Genomic DNA, 24,248 nt, shown 5'->3' with positions numbered 1-24,248 from the left:
TATTAATTTTTTCAACACACTGCTAATATTTTGAACACATCTGTTTATGTCCCTATACTTTGGTCCATGTAGAGCATCTTCTAGTACACATGTGTCAAATAACCGCGGCCTTGTTTTTTGCTGCTCCCCGGTGTGATTAGTGCCACAGTATATATTTACAATCGGCAATCACGTCGATGCATCCTTTCAACATGATTGGTGAGCGCAGATCATTGCCGGGCACCATTTTCTTTTTGTGCCCGCATGGAGCGGTATTGTTGAAGGAGGTAAATACAACTGGTGGCAGTAGGCTCTCTGGGGCAATATGGCAGCATGTTCTCAGGGGGCAATATGGCAGCATGTTCTCAGGGGGCAATATGGCATCAGGCTCTGTGGGGGCAATATGGCAGTAGGATCTGTGGGGGCAATTTAGCAGCCAGCTCTGTGGGGGCAATATAGCGGCAGGCTCTCTGTGGGCAATATGGCTGCAAACATCCAGCCAGAAACTATAATATAATATACTTTTTATTTAACAGCCTTACGGTTCCTTTCAACGGGCTATAAATGTAATTTTGAGCCTGTATGATAAAAATTTCAATTGATGTTTTTTCAGCTCAGTAGATGTACAGTCCATCTGCACAAATGTGTACATCGTGTCACCCTAGCTGTTTATATGCCTATGACCTGTTTCAGTTTCTAGTGTGTGAATCAGTTTTTAGAGGTTGTTGTAACTATTTTATTATTTTATACAGCGGGGAACATTTGACTCAGTGGGATAGTCCTATGCGGGTCAAGCTGTCTCCCTGGAGGCCTCACCTGAAGACCCTGCTGATTGAGCTGCTCCCATGGGCTATCCTTATCAACCAATCCCGATGGGACCTTTGGCTATTCGAGGGCGAGGACATCGTTCTTCAAATTCCGGCTGGAAAGACCATCGTCCCTCCAAACTTCAAGGTAACTACAAGGACGACACTTGAACTTTCCAGTGCTTAGAAGAGTCCTGTGTGTGAGTCTCTCTAGCCTTCCTCCCTCCTGATGGATGTCAGTAAGGTATTTAGTGGGATTAGGCTAGTTTCACACTAGCGTTCGTCGGTCCGCTCGTGAGCTCCGTTTGAAGGAGCTCACGAGCGGACCCGAACGCCTCCGTCCAGCCCTGATGCAGTCTGAATGGAGCGTCTGCATCAGTCTGGCGGCGTTCAGCCTCCGCTCCGCTCGCCTCTGCACGGACAGGCGGACAGCTGAACGCTGCTTGCAGCGTTCAGCTGTCCGCCTGGCCGTGCGGAGGCGAGCGGATCCGTTCAGACTTACAATGTAAGTCAATGGGAACGGATCCGCTTGAAGAGGTCACCATATGGCTCAATCTTCAAGCGGATCCGTCCCCCATTGACTTTACATTGAAAGTCTGAACGGATCCGCTCAGGCTACTTGCGCACTTAGAAAATTTTCGAAGTTATTAATGCAGACGGATCCGTACTGAACGGAGCCTCCGTCTGCATTAATATGATCGGATCCGTTCAGAACGGATCCGATCAAGCACTAGTGTGAAAGTAGCCTTAGCCGTTCTCATACGGTAGGTATCATCTAATGCCATTCAACAAATGATTTCAAAAACATTTAAAAAATCTTTCAAGATTTTTCAGATTGGGGACATATTTTCTTTATTTTCTTGCACACGTCAGGTGTTCTGTTCAGTAATCCCAGTGAAAGACAATAGCAAACAGTTACCAAGACTGGCGCACTGTACAAGAGCGTGTAAAAGTAGACTATATACAAAATTCCCAGTGCTCACCTCCAATAGTGAAACATCTTACTGTAATTCTTTTATTCAAAGCATTGAGCACACTATAGTGGTAGCAGGACGCGTTTTGGCCCTGACTTAAACCTTTTTCAACTCTATATTCAGTTGAAAAAAAGGTTTAGGACAGTTCAGAAACGCGTCCTGCTACCATTATAATTTGCTATATACTTTGAATAGCTGTTTCTCTATAAGACATGCAAGGAATTTTGTACGTGCATCCAGGGCTGTGACTCTATGTGCGTTACACTACCTCGACTAAACTATACCAAGCTTGGCATTAAATTCAACCACATAGTAAATATATTGCAAGAGATGAGACTGATGTCATAGTAACATAGTTACATAGTTTATAAGGCTGAAAAAAGTCATCTATCCATCCAGTTCGGCCTGTCATCCTGCAAGTTGATCCAGAGGAAGGCAAAAAAAACTGTGAGGTAGAAGCCAATTTTCTTAATTTTAGGGGGAAAAATTCCAATCAGGCAATCAGAATAACTCCCTGGATCAACGATCTCTCTCTAGTAGCTATAGCCTGTAATATTATTACACTCCAGAAATACATCCAGGCCCCTCTTGAATTCCTTTATTGTACTCACCATCACCACCTCCTCAGGCAGAGAGTTCCATAGTCTCACTGCTCTTACCGTAAAGAATCCTCTTCTATGTTTGTGTACAAACCTTCTTTCCTCCAGACGCAGAGGATGTCCTCTCGTCACAGTCACCGTCCTGGGGATAAATAGATGATGGGGGAGATCTCTGTACTGACCACTGATATATTTATACATAGTTATTAGATCTCCCCTCAGCCGTCTTTTTTCTAAAGTGAATAACCCTAATGTTGATGATCTTTCTAGGTCCTGTAGTCCGCCCATTGCAGTTATTACTCTAGCCCTGTTATGTCTGTGTTGTGCGCAGGAGTCCAGAATTCTTGCATATTGTTGAAAAAAGCGGCACAGATGCTTCAGAAGTAACATATTTTATATCCAGGACTGACACCATATCCTTCAAAAACCCTTCTGTATTCAGGACTGGCAACAGGGGTAGCATCTCCCTAGAGCAACATAATGCTGTAAATGTCTGTAGGGTGTAACATATCTCACGTTCTATTAGCTGTAGATGTTTTGGGGCACAGTTGACCCTCTTTGTATTTTAGGGTTTAAGCCTCTTAGTATACAAACTGTAGGATGACGGGCCGGATGGCATCCCAATATTATACTGTATTCAGACCACAGCTTGCCGTACACTTTACATATCCTGTATCTCAGCCAAACTTGCCCATTTCAGCAGGACTGACCGACCATCTAATGTGTATGGAGGCTTTCTGACTCTCCACTAATGGCAGAGGTCAGGGTAAGAGCAGGGTTGGGCATGCTGGAGTTCCCCGTGTCCGATTCTTTTGTTCTCATAGAAATCAGGAGACATAGCTGTCAACCAAAGGAGCGTTCAGTCGACAGTCCTCACTTGTATTGGTAGCTCTATACTGTAGTCTACTGCACAAAGTTCTGGGATGGCGGTATTACAAGCAGCTGCAAAAGAATTTTTCTCTGCAAAACAAAAATTCCCTTTGGGACTTTTAAATCTGCCGGTGGGCTGAAAAATAGGGCAACAAAGCAGTCACTTAGTGGTCCATTAAAAATGCTGGGTTTACCAATCAATCCTCAAAGGAAAACAGGTCTAGAGGGGCTTGTAATTAGGAGCAGACATTTGTATGGGGTAACTGCTCAGCAGCTACTGAAAGAGTGGGTTGTGGAAGGTCGGCAATTATCTCTGTCTGGTAACCCTTCAGTCCTGCAAGTGATGTCTTGATGTCTTGACCGTTACAGGTCAGGGGTGAGGTCCTGGTCAGCAGACTGCTCAGATTGCTTCTTGTTTCTTTTTGTAGCCTTGGACTGTGAGCACGTAATACAGGAAATGGACATTTTTACCCACTGAGCCAGCATTAAAGACCATTTTATAATTCACCTCTTATTATCAGTAATGCAAATAGTTGAATCTCTTTAGCACCGAGGGGCTGGCAAGAGCCCTTGGAGCACCGGTTTGTTATGCTCCTGTCAGCTTCAGTCCCTCCCCACAATCCCCTGGATTGACAGGGCTAGTCTTATAATAGTCCCCTTTAAAGAGGAGCTTGAATGGAGTAGAGGCCGTGCTTGTGACCTGCAGGTCCATTGACTCTCTGTGTCGCTGTACTTGGCTGTCCTTATAAGGATGGAGCGGCAGTACATATGTGTGACCACCACTCCATTCAAAATACACTTTAAAGGGGACTAATGAAGTGCAACTAGAAGACTAGCCCTGTCAATCCAGGGGGTGGGGGAGGGGCTGAAGCTGAAGGGGTTACGACAAACTGGTGCTCCAAGGGCTCTGGCCAGCCCCTCGGTGCTCCAGTTTATAAATACAAATGCCATTTTCTCAGTAAAGAGGCCACAGAGAGTCATAAGGGTACCCATTTATCAGCATGATCAACCCTGCCAGGCTGTATGATTGGTTTAATAGGGTTGATGATGCTGACAGATGCTCTTTAACAAAAAATAAAATTAATTTAGTCCTTCCTGAACTCCATAAATGATCATTTTCATTCCTTTCGTTTGTGTAAGAGAGACAAGGTTGATGTATGAGATAATACAAATGTAATTATGATTACGTATTGTAATTCTATAACTTAGTCCAGGTACACGATTTGAGGCCAAATGTGATTATAAGGAATCCCTGACATAATATAATTGTAATTTGCAGTAGGGGGTATGTTATGCTTTACAATATGGAGGAGCTTCTAATGAGTGCTGAAGTCCTGACATCACCGAGCATAGCTTATAGAAATTCAAGAACTCCGCATATATACGGATAGCACATAAGCATTCTGCCCCATGGCAGTCAGATGTCCCATGATTAATCCTAAACCTTAAAGAGAACCTGTCATTAACTGCATGGTGACCTCCCTGAGGGCAGCAATATGTCATTAGGTGGTCACCAGGAACCAGCATCATAATCATTGCTGACCGGGCCTGGAAAAGAGTCATGGCTGCCTGAGAAGAGTCATGGTTATTCATAATCTCCTGCTCTCCCTCGCCCACCGATGACGGACGCAGACCCATTTATTTCTATAGGGCATGGGTGTCGTATGTGTGCTGTCCTCATACATGCAGCCATTCTGGAAATTATAGAACATGTCCTATTCTTGTCCATTTTCTGGACAAGAATAGGCATTTCTATAACCGGGAGAGAGGAAAGTGTGGGATGCACACGACCGGTATCCGTGATGTGCGGATCTGTGGCTTGCGGACTGCAAGATAGGAGGCCTAAATGTGATGGGCTGTGGGAGGCCATACCTCCTCCTGCTAAGTCCCATTCACTTCTCTCATCACTTTTCAAAGTGAAAAGTCACAAATCACACCGCAAATATGGCATGTGCTACAGTGTGCAACTTCTATTAATGTGGCATAAAATCAATTATAGATGTGCGCCAGTTCATATTACCAAATGTAAGCCCTGCGGGCACTTCATTACCTGAGTCCTGTTTTCTCTCAATCAATATAGTTACTTAAAGTGAAACTTCGTTTTTCATCACCAACTTTCTTCATACATTTTAAAGCAGCTGCAGCTCTGGTTATCTCATACAGAACTCCAAATTCCATGTAATGACGTAGATTTCAATGATAAACTTCAGGGTGCCTCCTGCTGCCACTGAGGGCAGATGAGGAGCTCACTGCATACTGGTATATGGATAAAGCACATGCAGAATCTGTGTATGATGCCCCTAGTGGTGACTGATGGTGACTGTCATTTCATCATTTAATTATGTTTACACATGAAAATTAGGAACTTTCTTTCTTTTCTTCTTTCGTCTCTCTCTCTCTTTCTTTTCTTCCTTCCTTTATAATACGCCACATTCTGTCTAGAGTGAGTTTGCCCAATTTTTCGTGACTTGATAAATCGCATTGATAAATCTGGAGTAAATGTAATTTACATTTATAGACACGCTCATTTAAACTCCAGTATTGATAGAGTGGCGTACTTAAAAAAGTCACAATTTTTTGCGCGACTCGTACAATTACAAAAAATGACTTTGGGAAAACTGACGAACCCTAATGATAAATTAGACTCTGTATCAGAATATGTTCACTCTATGAAGATATGAATAACTGACATATTAATAACATATTAATATACCGTAATTACAGTAAGTGACATATTGTTTAAATCAAGTTCTTATGTTGCACTTATTTATTTAACATTTAAAGATTTTTTTTTCCCCCCTAATTTTCCATTTCATCTCTATTAAAGATGACACTGAAACCTTGCAGTTTTTACTCTGAGCCTGATATTAGATTGATACCATTCACCTCCTCCCCCTCCTGGCATATTGACAGGTCACAGAGCATGCCCACAACACTCCCCCCCCCCCCCCCCCTCAAAAAAATAAGGTAATCTCCAGACTACAGTTTCCTATGTTCATGTAGCAGTTGTAAAGCAAATATCAGAGCTGCAACTTTGCTGCACCCATAATAATGTACAGAAAATGGAATAAAAAACGGAAATGATTAATATTTATTAGGATCTGGTTAGTAACAGAAGGTACCCAGGTAATATATTCCCTTTTAAAAGCATCTTCCAATATGTCACACTGACTTATTGGAGGATGACAGTCCTGAGCGTGTGAGTTCACCGCCTAAATGTAAGGCACTTTACATCTTGTCACTAAGCACCATCCTAGGTGCGGTCCGTTTTTTATGCTTTCAGACATTATGGAAATGAATACACCGCAAGGCTCGGGCTGCATGGCGGTCTTGGCCACAACACTCATCTCGCGGCCAGTGATTGCTGTACAGCAGTTGAACTCAATGGGGTTGCAGCACCACTCACAAGTTGCTGTGACCCCAGAATCTCAAAACCCCTGCAGTGTTGGATTTTTATGTGATTCTGCATTCAGGGCAACTTACCAGTTGTACTGCAGCCCCATTCAGTTACACAGTGATCTCTGGTCGTACGACGGGTGCTGCGCCAAACCTAAGAGAGACAGTAAAAATGACAGACAAATGCAGGAGCTTAGAGATAAGATTTTTCCTCACACTTGTGCATATGCTGTGTCTGCTGTTGCTATCTTTTAAATGGGAATGAGCTGCAGTACCAGAGACTGCCTGTGTGCAAGAGTGATGCTGTTTCTGGGGGCCAAAAAATTACACCTTTTTTATTAGTTATTATAATTATTATTTTATTTTAGACAACGCCTTCAATGTTTGTAACTTGAATGTACTGAACGACTTCCTCCTCCTCTATATTTTTATGTTTTTAAAATTTGCATCAAAAGTTTCTGTCATAATCCGTCAGTCCGATCCTACAGCTGTTCAGGGGCTGGAAATGCGAGTTCTGCTTTACTGCTTTGAGAATGCATTATACAGTCTGTCCATCATCAGATCACATGTTTATCAAGGGACTGATACGGTCAGGGGCGGATTGGTGATAAAACCTACAGGGAAGTTTCCCGGTGGGATGATGCCTGGGGGGCCACTTAATTCCTCCTCTTGGCTATCAACAAGGTACATAAAGATCTGATGCTCTCAGCATTAATTAATGTAAGAGCATCAGGCACTCATGCACCTGGCCAGTGGCCGAAGGTGCCCTCCTGTTGATCACCAGCATAAAGATCTGATGGCGGCAGTATTTTGTGCTGCACTGTGGTATTTGGTTCTGCTGGAGCAGTATATTGTTCTTCCCTGTGATATTTAGTTCTGCTGGGGCAGTAACTTGTGCTGCACTGTGATATTTGGTGAATTTTGTGCTGCACTGTGATATTTGGTTCTGCTGGGGCAGTACTTTGTGCTGCACTGTGGTATCTGGTTGTGCTGGGGCAGTATTTTATGCTGCACTGTGATATTTGGTTTTGTTGGGGTGCACTGTGGTATCTGGTTGTGCTGGGGCAGTATATTGTTCTTCCCTGTGATATTTGGTTCTGCTGGGGCAGTACTTTTTGCTGCACCGTTTTATTTGGTTCTGCTGGGGCAGTAACTTGTGCTGCACTGTGGCATCTGGTGAATTTTGTGCTGCACTGTGATATTTGGTTGTGCTGGGGCAGTATTTTGAGCTGCACTGTGGTATCTGGTTGTGCTGGGGCAGTATTTTATGCTGCACTGTGGTATCTGGTTGTGCTGGGGCAGTATATTGTTCTTCCCTGTGATATTTGGTTCTGCTAGGGCAGTACTTTTTGCTGCACTGTTTTATTTGGTTCTGCTGGGGCAGTAACTTGTGCTGCACTGTGGCATCTGGTGAATTTTGTGCTGCACTGTGATATTTGGTTCTGTTGGGGTGCACTGTGGTATTGCTGCCCCCTCCCCACACACACTTCTTCTCTCTTGCCTTCTGTCAATTTGGACCCGACTACAACAAGGGGCCACTTTTAGTTTTTTTCCAGGGTCACTTTCAGTTCCCGCTCCACCCCTGGATATGGTTAACAGTCGTTCATGTAAATTTGACTCTTGTCCGCCGAGGTTGACAGGAGATGCACTGAGTAACATGTGGCAGATACTGGAGGATGCAGAAGTATGTGCGCTCATCTCCTCTTGTATGGTTTCCATTATGACACAGATATTTCTAATGAATACTGAAGCGGTGACATCAGGGGCGGCCGTCTGTAAGATATCACATCGTAAATTACATTTCTGCAGATATTTCTTGCAGTCAGTTGTCACACATCTCATATATTCAGCCCTTTTATTGTCGATCTCAACGAAATTTTTTTTTTTTTACAATACCATTTGCGGTAAATATTAAACAGGGCGGAATTGGAAAACTGGATGAGAGGCGGTGTCAGGAGCCAGTTGGAGCACCATGGGGTCTGTTTTTGTTTGTTCTGAGCTCGGTACATTGTGTCCCTGCGCGACGTGACGCAATGCTCTCCTAACTCCTCTCACCACAGCCCGGCGTGCCGCCGCTTCATAGTGGTCTTAAATGGCAATTGCAAGTCTCAGACTATAAACACACCACCGCTTTCAGCAGACGTAATATAGGACGATTACTCAGCTGACCAAAGTGATTGACACACAACTGTGAATGCAACTTTTTATTTACTGTATTTTTTGGATTTTTATTTTTAGGGGTTGGGTTGGAGTTGTCCGATACGGCACCAGCTGCACTTCCTGGGGTCTGAATGTCTTCACTTAGAGGGTCTTATTAGGTTTGACTGGTGATTGTTCCTCCTAGTTCTCAGCAGGAGATTGTTCCTCTGAAGTTTTGATTATAATCGCTTACAATGCTCGGATGATACACTTCTCTTTGTTGTGAAAACGGAAGAAATTACAGCTGGAAATGACGTCCTCCAGTACTATTACAATTTTCATTATCAACATATTCTTCTGGATCATAAATGCTTTGGGATGAGATAACGGTGACCCGTACCAGCCTCTTGCATCTATACGTCGTGAAGGATACATGGGTGCAGATGCTAAGAGACTCAAAACAAGTGTCTATTTATTGAGGTCTGGAGAGGGATTTCCAGCCGTCCACAGGAAAGTCCATCCATGATACAGAAATTAGTATGGACCTATTGAAGATGCATCAGATCCTCCTGAGCAGTCGCAGCGATAATTGTCCGGTGTGACCTAAGAAGATTAAAGCTTCATTGATTTTCCACTAAATGTAGACACCTCTTGTAACCATATTCATATTTACACGGGGAATGGCCGTCCGAATAGCCATGACTTGTCAGCAGTCATGCTCCTCACCTGTTATTGTGTATGAAGGGATTATGGTACCAGATGATCCCCGACCTAACATAGTAGGAAATGCTAATCTGAAGGTTTCAGATAATACTTCACAAAGGATGTGGAAAACTTAAAAGATAACTTGTATATTTATAAAATAAAATAATTGTACTAGAAACAATAGTATAAAATAAAATTGTGGAGAGCTATTCAATAGGTCATTAAGGCAGGTGGGGTCATCTGAAAGCTTGTACTTCATACCAACCCCTAATCTTTTGTGTACAATTATTTTTCTAGTACAATTATTTTATTTTATATCTATACAAGTTATATTTTAAGTTTTTCACATCCTTTGTGAAGTATAATCTGAAACCTTCCATGTGTGACTATTGTGGCATGTCACTAGTGTCTGGCTGATACAGGCATGAAATGCGTTGCTTATAACACTTTTACATAGTTAATACGGTTGAAAAAAGGCAAACATCCATCAAGTTCAACCAAGGAGGGTCATTTATTAAGACTGGTGTTTTAGACGCCGGTCTTTATAAGCCCCTGTGCTGGCGGTGGATCCACTGAAGTTATGAAGATGCGCCCATCTCTACATAAAACCTCTTGCACACAAGCGGTTTTTTTTCTGTTTACTTTCCGTTTTTTGCGTTCCACAACCATTCATTTCAATGGATCCACAATTTCCATCTTTCCTTTCCGTTCAAAGATAGAACATGTCCTATTATTGTCCGCATAACGGACAAGGATAGTACTGTTCTATCAGGGGCCAGCTGTTCCATTCCGCAAAAAACAGAATTCACACGAATGTCATCCGTATTTTTTGCGGATCGTTTTTTGTGGACCGCAAAATACTGAAAAAGCAATGCGGTCGTGTGCAAGAGGCCTAACTCTGGTGCGTCCACCACCAGTCTAAATGTAAGTAAGCTTCCTCGCTGTCTTACATTTAGACAGTTTTCTATGCCTAAAACAGGCGTAGAAAGTGATGAATGAGCCACACAAGCCCACTTTCTAGACCGGGCGTGAGTGTTGCAAAGTCTCAGATTTCTGCGCCAGAAATACGCCTAATTTTTATTTATTTATTTTATGCATTTTATATAGCGCTACTATATTCCGCAGCGCTTTACAGACATTATCATCCAACTGTCCCCAATGGGGCTCACAATCATATAGGCGTATTTCTGATCGAAAATGACCCCCTTAGTTCTACAGAATCCAAAATGTTCTAATATCACTTCTGTTAAAGCTGCTCCAGTACGAGTCTGTTTTTCTTTTATTCCTCAAGCTTAGACATGATACAACGAAAATGTAAGACCCAGCCTTACCAGGTCATGCACCTAGTTCATACCTAGCTCATTTCTACATGATCAGGGTAGATTTTCAGGCTAGGGTCTCACCTAGCTGTAGTGGTGCCCAGGCCATGGACATACATGTCTGTACAGTTTCCAAATTGAGCCTTTCGGTCCATTTGAATATCTCTCGGACATGCATGTCCTCGTAGTTCTAGGGAATCCTGTAGCTGCTACATGGGACTCTACCCCCTTCCTCTGGATGTTAATAGAAATAATATTGAAGATGGCGAAGTATCGAAACACAATGGAACACATTTATTGTCTATAAGTAAGACAGAATAAACAGTCTGCGCCAGATGTCTCACAGTGACTGACACTGGAAGATAAATCTGGTGCATCTTTATATTGTCTAGTCTAACATTATACCGCCTATTTGTTGGCTTAGTTTACTCCCCCAAAAAAGTGCCACATTTGTATTGCATTTTTTGGTGCACAACGCACATTTAAAGCCTATGTACACTTTCTGAGGCCTTTTTTTTTATTTTTTTATGATTGCATGTTACTGTTATTTTTGGCTAAAAATCATTTTTTCAATTGGCCTTTATTAAACAATATTGAGCTGTTCTGTCACAAAGGGTTAATTGCTTTTCTAACTGTTGCGACTGGTACTTTCACTTTGTGCAGGTCATCTGATAACCCTTATCTCTAAACTACTGAGAGGTCATAAGCACTTATTTATACCACATTCTTATCAGTTAGGCTACTTTCACACTCTCGTTTTGGCTTTCCGTTTGTGAGATCCGTTGTGGGCTCTCACAAGCGGTCCAAAACGGATCAGTTTTGCCCTAATGCTCAGAATGCATCAATTTGCCTCCGTTCAGTCAACATTGCGCTCTGGAGCCGGACACCAAAACGCTGCCTGCAGCATTTTTCTCTCCGCAATGTGGTGTGGCACACAATGTAAGTGAATGGGGACGGATCCGTTTTCTCTGACACAATAGAAAACGGATCCATACCCCATTGATTTTCAATGGTGTTCATGACGAATGCATGCAGTTGTATTATGGTAACGGAAGCGTTTTTGCAGATTCATGACTGATCTGTGTAAAAAGTAGCCTAAGATAAGACCTGAGCTATAATGAGAGATTATAAGGTCAGAGAGCAGAAATAAGGAGCCCATCTGCTCCTCAAATGACGGAAAAGACAGAAAATCCAGAGGCTTCTACTAGAACATCTCAGCTCTGTACAGAAAAAAGGATGTCATATTTTTAATAAAGACCAATTTAAAAATGATTTTAGCTCAAAATAAGTGCAATGCAATAATAAAAAGGTGTACATAGCCTTTAAGCCATGCCCTATTTTCCTTGAGGCCATTCCTTTTCGTCAGATGAGGCAGAAGATGTGTCTTAGGCTACTTTCACACTAGCGTTTTTTGCGGATCAGTCATGGATCAGCAAAAACGCTTCTGTTACAATACTACAACCGCATGCATCCGTCATGAACGGATCCGGTTGTATTATGTCTTATATAGCCATGACGGATCTGTCTTGAACACCATTGAAAGTCAATAAGGGATGGATCCGTTTTCTATTGCGTCTTGCTATGCACCACATCGCGATCAGGAAAACGCTGCATGCAGAGCGGAATGGTGACTGAGTGGAGGCAAACTGATGCATTCCGAGCGGATCCTTTTCCATTCAGAATGCATTAGGGCAAAACTGATCCGTTTTGGACCTCTTTTTAGGGCCCATGACGGATCTCAGAATCGGGAAAGCCAAAACGCTAGTGTGAAAGTAGCCTAAACTGTTAATAAATAATAATATATAATAAATTCTTGCACATTTTTAATAATAAATCTGCCTTAATGTGTATTAGAAAGCTGCTGAAATTTTCATTAAAGGGGTTATCCCGTGAATTATGTATAAAATGAAAATGATCCATAATCTAGTACATGACAACCTCGTTTTAACAAAGCTAGAACCAGCCCTGTTCCTCACATGGTTCCAGAGGTCTCCCCATTCATTGTATGGTACCAATTGTTCTGCTAGATTTATTTCAAGCATGTCAGAGGGCGCGTCCATTCCCAGAGGTTGTGTCCTGTCTGCTACAGCTGGTGGCCGTTGCAGGATGGACCTGAGCATGTGCTTCCGTCTGAGTGAGCAGGACAAAGAAATTAGTAAAAGAGCAACCAGTAGGTGGCGCTGTACAGATAGATTTCATTGACTCAGTATGTATAATACATTTTTAATTACATGCAATTATAAAATTATTCAGATCCAGGCACTGGTTTGTACAATATTTTTCGTGTCACAACCCCTTTAACCAGCTGTACATTAAATGCATTTAATCGCAACAACTTTGAGGCTCGCTTCTGTGTCTCACCGGGAACGTGCTTGAACACTTTCTTTTGCTAGTTCTCCAGTTGTGGATCTTTTTTCTTCCAGTACATTGCTGGCCTTGGTGTTTGCTAAACATTCTTAAATAATAAGGCTCATAAATATGTTTTTTTCAAAAATAATAATAAAAAATAAATGACTTCCCTTGTGGAGCGAAGGTAGAGCAAATAATTGCGAAAAAAGTACAAAGCGAGCATAGAAAAACCAAGAGTAGTCAAGGTTACACACGTCAGCGTGGAAAATACCAGCGCTCGTCCTTGGGAGGTTATGTTAACAAGTTTCTGCAGTCGGAACCCGACAGAGTTTCCAGTATCCACACTACATGGCAAGTTAGTAGAAAACACAAGTAGGATTTTTTTTTTCTTTCTTTTAGCTGAAGATCTGTTTTTTATATCTGTCTCGCTCATGTTACTGTTGTTCATCACGGTTGACAACACAACTCGCTTTCTGAATTTGCTTCTTTATGTAGGAAGCCATGCTTCACAATGCAGTTATTGCTCTCTGTAGCTATTGTGGCCCAGACGGTGCCTAACGAGGTTGTTGGCAATGCCCTGCTGTACCTCACTGGCCAGACTTTGCTTCCAAATTCGTTAGTCAGGCAAATATAGTCCCAAGTCGAAATACCACTGATGCACACCGGGAACCTTTGAAGTGATCAAAGGGGGACCAAATACACCAGTAAATATGAAGACTGTTTCTTTGAGGTCATAGACAAGAATCCTGACAGACGTTGAAATACTAGTTATACAATAAGTCAGTTTATTATACATAGCCATAATCTGAGGCCAACATTTTGTGGTATTTGTCTATGCTGATCAAGGACTTTTTGTTTTCTCCGTATCCCAATAGACCATTAGAGGTGATACCTCCGTGATGATAAATTTATATCTGTTTTTCAGGAGGCTTTTCAAATTGGGATCTACTGGGCCAACACAAACACTGTGCACAAGTCTGTTGCCGTACGGTTGGTTCATGACGTGACCTCCCCAAAATGGAAGGATGGAGACAACGGTGAGGTGGTATCTTTGGATGAAGATGGATTTGTTGACGCAAGCATCAAGCTTGGAGCCTTTCCTGGTCATCAAAAGGTGAGAAACTGTTAGGGCTAAATCTTTTATTCATGTTAAGGGGGTCAAGACTTCTCCTACAGGTGCAGTTGAATAAACTACGGGCTTAGGAGGGTAGGGGAGTTAGCAAGAAGTAGGGCTGTGGAGTCAGGTTGGTTTTGGGTGAAGTTGGAGAAATAGTCTGACTCCAAGTCTGGCTTGAAAATAAAAATATGACTTGATGGGGGTGAAAACATTGAAAAGACTGATGCAACTGTACCATGATTCCACTACAGTAAATTTGTTACTACTAACTTTTATACATGAACCATTTACAGTATGAATGAGTATGAGCTGAAGATGGAGTCGTTGCGTGAAAAAGTAGATTTGGACATTTGGTTTACCAACTCCACGGCCCTGGCCAAAAGGGGATTCAAGGACTGAGCAAATCTGTCTATCAATCCCATGCATTGTTACATCATATGCCAGGAATCAGTAAGGGCTGCATGCCCTGGGGGTATTAAAGGGTTTTCCCTAAACATTGTGAAAGCTCGTAAGAAAAATAAGTTTCCCTATCATAGAAAATTGCGATATATCATTGGATTAAATGGTCTATCTAGAGGGGGAAAAAATTGTGAAAGGTGGCCTTAAAGTGGGATGAAAAAAAATAAAGTAAGCCAATTCCCTACTGCTGCTCTTCCAATGAGTCTTTGCTGGTTTTGACTTCTGGTCCCATCTTGGTACACAGGAAATGTCTAGAGATGCATGTTCTGGCAAACACTGGACACAGTTGTGACCTACTTCAGAAGTGATTGGCTGAGCAAACATCTCCAGGCACTTCCTGCATGTCAAGGAGGGACCATAAATTGGAGAGCAGTGGGAAACCCAGTAAGTCTCAGAATGGGAGCAGAGGGGAATCAGTGAGCATGTGTAAGGCTTATAATTTTTTTTTTTTTTTTTTATCCCATTATTTACTACAATTTTTTTCCTTTTGGACAACCCCTTCATACCCTCACCAGTCATTAGAATGTTGAACCTTTGGTGTTTCTCCTAAAATGCAATGCTTCCGGCTGACAATCTACAACATAGATTAATTCCCTTGAACACACTGGGTCGGGTTATGATTTTCTCTAGATTATTACAGCCAGTCCTCTAGAGCAGGGGTCAGCAAACTCTGGCAGTCCAGCTATAGTGAAAACGACTCCCAACGTGCTCCATTCACTTCTATAAGTGTTCTGAGAGCAGCCAAGCAAGGGAGCGTGTTTGGAGTCATAGTTTTACCAAAGCTGGAGTTTCGGAGGTAGTTGATGCCTGCTGTAGAGCAATGTAGAAGTAGACTTGAGGAACTCTGAAGACATGAAATGTTTCTGAGGTTTAGTAAAAAAAAAATAATGTAGGAAGTAGGAAAGATGAGTATTCTTACAAGAATGAGAATGTTCCAGGATGAAAGGTGTACATGTTAGCAGAGGAAGTGAACATTGCTGTCAGAACTGTGTAGATGTGACTGGTCGTCCTCTCAGCCTCACTGGTGGAGTGAATGGGCCCTTTGTATAATGGGAAATGAAATATAAAATACCAGTAAATCTAATATCAGAGGCCGACTCGCACATTTCTTTTATGAAGGATTTATACTGCATTAAAGCTAATGATCTTTAAACAATTATAATGGAGCCCAAAACTCAGTCAGGTCCTATTTTTTACTTCGCCTTTCCAGCATTGCCCCATCTTATATTTGTTTTCAACTTTTATTTTGTTATTGGTAGTATTTTTTTATGTTTCGGACGACTGGGGCCATTCTCCAACATTCCTGAGACATGGAACAACTTTGTAACTAAATGGTGCATGCTACGCTGGTTTTATATTTCTTTTCGCAGGACACAATACACCTAAAACATAATTCCAAATTACCCAGCTCCTTTCAAGTTAAAAAATCTAATTAGTCTCGTAAATTAATAACGTACCTATATCTTCGAATTGGCACGGGGGGAAACATAATTTGGTGACTACAGAAAACGATTTGACTTTATAGCCTAAATTAAATATCATTATGGTTTATAGAACAATTACAGGCAGTTTTTATGTTACAGTGACCAGAGATGTATGTTCGGAGAGCGTGCCAGTGTCAGGCCTGTGCCGTAAAGCTAGTTTTATTTTAGAGTTTCTGGTTTTATGTAAGAGCCTCAGTTACACAGATGCGTGTACTAATTGTTCCAAATGTATGTAGAATTTCCCGGTTTATGGCACTTACTTTGGCAATAGTTGTTCTTCACATTCAATGTAAGATTCTGATAAATAGAGTCTAGTTCACACTGCTGTATATTGAATAACTACCATTGGTGCCCTTCTAGGTCGGAGTGACAACTGTACCCTAGACAGCTGCCTGCACTGATAACCCTTTGCCCCAGTCCTGAGCTGTATGATACTTCAGAGCTGTATTTACAATTCTCCTGGCTGAAGCAGTCACCAGCCTTGTCAATGCAATAGTTTCTATCAGAACCATACTGCAATGGGGCAGTTTGTGCAGTGCCTGGTGTAAAGACATTGCTTCCCAGAATGTGCATCCTCTGAGTCGGCTCTGTGCCAAACACTTAGCCACAATGGATCATTTCCATGGCATATTCCATTTTTATTGGATAAAGAACTGCGTAACCGCTTGTGGGTCTTAAGGGTAAATGGGAAAGAGATGTGAGAGTGTTAACAGACCAGCAATGGAATGATGTTTTGGGGGCAGTACCCACAATATCTTTGACGTTCACAATGGTTTTTATTACACTGTGTATATAAGGCGCCATGGCTCATGTTTAAGATGGGCCTGCAGGCGGACTCTAAATGTCCATGGTGTACTGCCCCAGAAGCAGACTTGATTTATATATTCTAGACCTGTACGGAACCGGAGCATTTCTGGACTGCAGTGTATAAACAAATAGAAGAAAGATATGAAGGTAAATGACCACAGGTTCCACTGGTAGGGTACCTTGGGTATGTAGGGGATCTGTCAGTCTCTACAGATCACAAGTTAGCCATTGCTAAATTATTATATGTTGCACGTAAATCCATAGCTAAGCACTGGATACAGCCGACTGAGTCAGAATGGGTTAACATGGTTAATCACATGATTTCCACGGAAAGTGGCATTCCTATTAAAAGAGGCACTGTAAAGACATTCGAGAAGCAGTAGAAGACATGGCTGGCCCTGGTCTGGTATCTCAGAGATTGGTGCATATCTGGAATGGTGTAGTTCTTACGGGATTTGGAGGGCTGAGGTAAAGGAACACAGAGGTACGGATGCTATAAGAAGCTAGTAGTGTAATAGATTGATGTGATATTTAAATGGGATATCAGGCGACTGATATATTGGAGTGATAATTTCCTTTTTAGGATATGTGGCCACACGGAGAGGGGGAGGGAGGGGTATTGGGAATATATTCCCATCAAAGTATGACCGTGTACAATTGTGATGTCATCTTTATCCTGTACTTGATGTGTACTTATACAGGGGAAACTCGAAATATTAGAATATCGTGCAAAAGTTCATTTATTTCAGTAATGCAAATTAAAATTCGAATTTTGTGAAAAGGTTCAATATTCTAGGCTCAAAGTGTCACACTCCAGTCAGCTAATTAATCCATACCCCCTGAGCAGAGGGGACCTGAGATTGTGACTTTGGGGTTTCATAAGCTGTAAGCCATAATCATCCAAATTATAACAAATAAAGGCTTGAAATATCTCGCTTTGCATGTAATGAGTCTCATCTGTTAGTTTCCCCTTTTAAGTTGCATTACTGAAAGAAATGAACTTTGCACCAAATTCTAGTTTTTCGCGTTTCACCTGTACACTTTCTATACCTGTGATTGTTGTATACTTTCGTTTTTTATTCTCATACAAAAATCAATAAATAAGATCTGATTCAATAAAAACACTTAGCCACAATGACTGTTGGGGGATTTCAGCTTTGACGAATTGTGAATGCTGCTCTGAAGTATAATACAGACTGTAGCTCTGTATTGCTAAGAGAAGTAATAAAGTGAACACACATGTTAAGGAATTGATATTTGATATGTTGTCAAATTTTCTTCACCTACAGTAGAATATTTTTTTTATATTAATGTGTATATCCATCAATAAAGGGTTTATGCCGTGATTGAGGTAAAAAATTAAAATCGGACATCATATAGTTCATGCAGGGGTGTAGTGAAAGGATTATGGGCCCTGGTGCAAGAATTCAGCTTGGGCCCCCCGTCCCTCAGTGCTTTGTGGCCAGGGGCAGGGAAGCACATAGCCTTCATGCTGCCTGAGGTAAAAATGAAATGGCACCCACCCTCCCATTCCAAGTTCTTGACCTAACCCCTTCCCTCCAGCCAGAGGTGTAACTTGACCCGCATGCACTTTCTATAATACCGGTGTCTTCTTATGTGGCACAAGGGTCTTTGGGCCCCCTCAGGCTCCTGGGCCCTGTAGCTGCTGCTCCCTCTGCACCCCCTATAGCTACACCCCTGAATACATGTCTATCTCGTTCTAACAAAACTAGAACGAGCCCTGTACCTCACATGGATCCAGAGATCTCCACATTCATTGCTTCAATTGCTGTGCTAGATTATCTTTAGCCTTGCAGCTCAGTGGGCGTGTCCTTTCTGCTGCACCTCTCTCCATGTAACTTCCACAGCTTCTAACAGAACATATGGCTGGTGGCAGTTGAACATGCTATTACAAAAGTATACAGATCCAGGTGCTGGTTTGAAAAATGTAGAATATGTTTCAGGACCCAACCCCTTTAACTGGATTATATTCACATATTTGTTTCCACTGATATATTGTTGTCTCTTTTAGCTTTGCCAGTTTAGCATTTCATCAATGGTTCGCAATGGTATCCAAATCCTACAGATTGAAGACAAGACGACTCTTATCAACAATACCTCCTATAGGATTTATTACAGCCCACAGATGTCAGTACCACGACAGCTTCCTGATGAAGAGGTAAGTACATGTGATCTTCTGTATGGGGTCCATCCATTATTTTTATATTCCATCCTCTGCTATCCATGTCCAGACCCCTGGAATAATGGAAGGTCACTAGCTTACGAGGTCCAACACAAGCTTTAGATTAAAATCTTTTTTTTTTTATACATGCTGCTTAAGGGGGTTGCCCAATGTCAAAATGTATGGCATCTCGCTAGGATATGCCACCTGTGGGAACAGCTCCTGTTTCCAGAACGGGGTCCTCAAAGTGAAGAAGAGCACATGTGCAGAGTGCTGTACAATCCCTGCCATGGAACTTCTGGAAATAGCCAAGCAAGCGCGCTCTGCAATTTTCAGAAGTCCCATAGCAGTAAATGGAGAGCAAGCCGCCGAAATATGACCACCTCTCCATTCACCGTTATGGGACTACCGGAAATAGCCAAGCCAGTTGAAGTTGAGACATCCGCCAGCTGTCCCAGGATTACGGAATTGAGGCTGAAATTTGGGACTGTCCCGCCAGGTCTGTGACAACGGTTTAGGTGGTGTAGAGTAAGAAGGATTCTTGTATTCACTTGTACTTTAAGTTATTTAAAATTACAGTGACCCTTTGAACATGCATCCTTTACTGAACGGAGTACGCATGTTTATAGGGGAGTTGGGATTGATTGCTGGCAGCCAATCCAGAGTTCTACCAACACCTGGTGTGTAGGGCCAACTCATCACTCACATCAAAGTTTTATACCACGATATGTAGGTTTTGTGCCTCATTCAAGTTATTGAAGGTTTTGAATACCAGTAAGATTTATTTCATACACAGTTTTTTTTGGTCATCTTTGCCGCTTTATTTTTTTATGCTGCAGTGGTAACTTTTTTTATTTTTATTTGCTATTTTTTGTGTTGTGCTTTTTAGTATTTTTTTGAATTTTTCACTTAGCATTGACTAGATATGGTGGTTTTTCAGACACTTCTCATCTCTCCCATCTGTATGGGAGTTTTTAAAAAAAACACCTGTTTAAAGTATACATTAAAAAGCCACGAAAAACACGGTAAAAAACATATGGGCTTTTTTTTCTACCACCAAATAAAACTGGAAAGAAAGACCATGGGCATTAAAAAGACACTTTTTAATAAAAATTGTTGCAAGTGACTTTTTTATGCCACTTTTCCTAAAGAAGGCATTGCAAGGGCAGGAAGGTGGTGTGGCCAGCTGTCGTGACAGGTTTATCTTCATTCACACCAGTTTTCTGGCGCAAATGCAGCCAGAAATCTATGGCGGCTCAGAGCTGCCGTATATTTCTGTTTAGGTGCACAGACTTTTCAAGTCCCCCGCCTCGTCATAAGTTAGGTGCATCCTCTGGCAGTGCAGGGAATATCAAGACAGGCGCATAAAGTCCCAGTCTCTATAATTCTCTTTCTACGTGTCATGGAACCTAAAGATGGAAGATGAACTTCACAAAACGTTAACAGGATTTTTTTTTAAAATCATAAATAATATACGGTATATTTTGTTTAATCCGTGCACCTATCGTATCCCTTGAAAATGTATAACGTGTATGTGCCTGGTAAATGCAAGAAGAAAGCGGGCCAGGTCCAGGCTGTACTGTACACATAACCCAAAAAAAAAAAAAAAAGGACAGTTTTTTGTAAATGTGCATTTTGTGGTCAAAACAAGTAATTTCCTGTTTAGAAAATGCTGATGTTCTATCTAGTTTGTGTCCTATATAACAAGGTAAAGGTCAGAGCGGGACAACAACTGCATGGAAGTCACGCTGGAGGTTGGGTTCCGTTTTTTTTATGCTTGTTGTTCACAGTATGCTATGACCACAAAGATTTTTGGGGGGATATATCGACTTTTCACCTGTTGCTAAGTCAAACACAAAGCAGCAAGACCTCTCTGTGAACTATGTTTTAAAGCCCAAGGAAAAATGATATCTTTGTGCTCTGTGTTGGAAATCTGGCCGTGCTTCAACTATCCAATGTTTGGCTTCAAATGTCCAACTCATAATAATAAGTCAAACCTCCGTGGACTGAATCATCTGTTTCTTTTAATCAAGCTTATCTTTTTTTGTGTACCCTTTTTTTTTGTCTTTCGAAGTATGTTCCAGTACCAGACAGCACTGTGTTCAGCATCGGCCCAGTTGGGGAACATCCCGTGGCCAAGTACAATACAATTCCTTGCTGGGATCTTGTGTCAGACAACAGTCACTTAACAGGAGAACCTCCTCCTCTCCAGAAATACATTCTGCTCAGCCTGTGCCACAATGCAGCAGCCGGAAGTCCTGAGTGCTGGAGCCTGCCGGCCATCAACCGCCTGGAGTATCCGAGGCAGAGTGTCGCCGTCCCTGTCGGAGAGTGCGCTGGCAACGACTTGTGCACCAAGTACGGCATTATCCATCTTTGTAGAAGTAGTTGTATTACTTGAGTATATATACACATTCTTTACGTTGTGTAAAATTAGGCCCAACGGTGGAATGACTGTTGGTGGCTCCAGTGCTGGAATACAGTAATATTAAAATTACGTTCTGCCATGACTCAAGAGAGCAAGATGATTACTTACGAACAAGTTTCTTTATTGCCAGGAGACAACGTGTTTCATAATTTAAACAGTTCCTTCATAAGTTTCAGTAGATTACATTTTGAAACTTGTTGGCCTCTGGCAATAAAGTTACCTCTTTATAAGTCACGGCACTGCTATATCGAGTGTGTACAGTAATTATTTTTTATACTTCTGTAAGAATAGTAGGAGGTGCTGAGTATTATTTAAATGGGAAACGCTGCAGTCACAAAACTTTCCTGATTTATAGACTATTCCTCATCATGCACATTTATGCCCTTTCTAAGAGGAAGCAGGAGCTACCTGCTAATCGCTGATTGAATGACATAAGCATTGTCGAAGTGAGGGGCTGCAGCAGCTGAGGTGTGACTTACCTGTCCCAGTGCTCCTCCCACATAGTGACAGCAGTGTGCCCTACCTAGTGTCAGGCAGTATAGTTGGTCAACGCTCAGGTAGTGGTGCTGCCGTGGATCGGATGAATTCCCAACCTGTACAGAAACATAAATCCCTGCACACATGAACATACAGTAATAGAACACGTTTCGGCCCATTTCAGCTGAGCATGAGAAAGGCTTAGGGCTGTTTCACACGAGCGGATGCCGTGCGTGACATCCGCTCCGTAAATGACAGCCAAGACCCGATGCGGACAGCAGAAGCACGGAGCAGTAACATGACTGATAATGCTCCGTGCCTCTCTGTGATCTCTTTACTACGAAATCACAGTGAGATAAAGTGGTCACTGTGATTTCGTAGTAAAGAGATCACAGAGAGGCACGGAGCATTATCAGTCATGTTAATACTCCGTGCTTCTGCTGTCCGCATCGGGTCTTGGCTGTAATTCACGGAGCGGATGTCACGCACGACATCCGCTCGTGTGAAACAGCCCTTAGGATGGACCGAAACGCGTCCTATTACTATATGTCGATATCCTAAATACAGTCATTTCACTGTCAGCCACAGAGCTTCTCCTGTGCCAGATGCAAAGCACATTTGGTCTCCCTAGTGTTAGACAGTCCGTGCCCGTTTCTTACAAAATAGGGCCTTCGGCAACTAGCAAAGACAGTTTTTTTTTTGACATTTTTAAATTCCGTATGGTCTAAGGCAGGAAAGGGTTTCCTTTTGCATTCCCTGGTGGAATATGGCAGTGAAGAAGTGAAGACAAAATCCATGTTGCCCCTGAGGGCCCTGAGCATTGCCCTAGTTTACCATCCACTTCATACTGGCCTGCCATGAGTCCGTCACAGCCTCCCCAAACTGAAAATAACTAGTATATGATATTAATTCTTATGTATCGAGTGTGCCTTTAATGTATATGAATTAATGTGATGGACCATTTGTCTTTTTTTGGGCCAGGGCTCTAGTTTTGACTTATCAGGAACATTTCGGAGTGACTTACATAACCCTTACAGAAGACCCAAGCCCTCGGATGATTATTCACAACAGGTGCACAGTTTCCTTACTGCTGAAAGAGAATATTAAAGGTATGGATTTCAGCAGCAATAAATAGTCATATTCCACATTTTTAGTAATAAACTGCAAAATGATATCATGTCTGTGTAACAGTGTACATAATAATGCCTGGTGCATAAATGATACTATGATAAAAATGTCTAGCATTTTTACATTCTCTTCCCCCTCTCCCTCTACAATGATCACCCTGTGAAGAACTGATTGGTTATGGTGGGTGCCATTCACACCGTGTGCTTAAGGGACGTTCTCAACGTACCCCAAAACCTATGGAAGTTTTAGTAGAGAACTATTTATTATTTTTTTATTTTTGCTCTATAAATTGTGGCCCCTCAAACACCTCCCATGACACCCGAAGCTGCCGCCTACTTAGTTTACCTTGGAAATAAATTATTTCTGGTCTGGTGCATCAAACTACCAGAAATGGCTTTTTTCATTTTATTCTTTGGATCTCTTAATTAATGCTTTATACAACATGCATCAGATTTGCCATAATTCTTATATTTCATTCCAGAAACACCAAAGTTTGAGGTTTATTGTAGAAAAATCCCTGCTGAATGCTCAGTGCACCATGAAATGTATCATCAAGTGTCCAGCTTTCCAGACTGTAGGACCAAGGACTCCCTTCCTGGGATCTACCTGAAAGTGCTGTCATGTGAGGAGTCAGCCGAGGAATGGAGTGACCTTATAGATATCAACAACCAAGGGACACAGGTATCACAACAGACCATTTCACAATTTACAGTGGGACTAGGGCAAAACAACCGGATAATTTGCCCCAAAGTTTCATCTACCTTGAAGTTGTATCATATCTCCTACACCCTTCAGGTGGCTAGCAACTGAGCTTAACCTAGTCCATCACTTCCCAGGGGTGTCATCATGCGAATCTGATATTCTGCCTCTGCTGGGCAGTGTGCAGAGGATTTCACATAACCATACAATTATTAATAAAAATGACTAATTAATAAGGCATGTAGGGAGAATTATTTTGCAACTAAGACATCTCATAGTATTGCATTTTAGAGACAAAAGTGTCAAATGCCCAGGACCTCCAATACTTACG

The 24,248-nt window shown here is 42.0% G+C and overlaps 1 protein-coding gene across 5 annotated transcripts in view; it reads left to right on the top strand.

Annotated features, from left to right (window-relative positions):
* The window catches only part of VPS13B (vacuolar protein sorting 13 homolog B), a 988,099-nt gene that overhangs the window by 913,400 nt on the left and 50,451 nt on the right, over positions 1 to 24,248 (top strand). For all 5 annotated transcript variants that reach the window (XM_044295329.1, XM_044295331.1, XM_044295327.1 and 2 more), the window contains 6 exons: positions 732 to 933; positions 14,062 to 14,250; positions 19,036 to 19,182; positions 21,260 to 21,543; positions 23,072 to 23,199; positions 23,700 to 23,899. In XM_044295329.1, the coding sequence (XP_044151264.1) occupies positions 732 to 933; positions 14,062 to 14,250; positions 19,036 to 19,182; positions 21,260 to 21,543; positions 23,072 to 23,199; positions 23,700 to 23,899 (1,150 nt within the window). The remainder of the gene's footprint in view (positions 1 to 731; positions 934 to 14,061; positions 14,251 to 19,035; positions 19,183 to 21,259; positions 21,544 to 23,071; positions 23,200 to 23,699; positions 23,900 to 24,248) is intronic.

This window comes from Bufo gargarizans, chromosome 5, assembly GCF_014858855.1.
Source record: "Bufo gargarizans isolate SCDJY-AF-19 chromosome 5, ASM1485885v1, whole genome shotgun sequence".
NCBI classification, from domain to species: Eukaryota; Metazoa; Chordata; class Amphibia; order Anura; family Bufonidae; genus Bufo; species Bufo gargarizans.
Note: the sequence above shows the minus strand (reverse complement) of the source record. Positions and strands in the feature narration are given on the sequence as shown.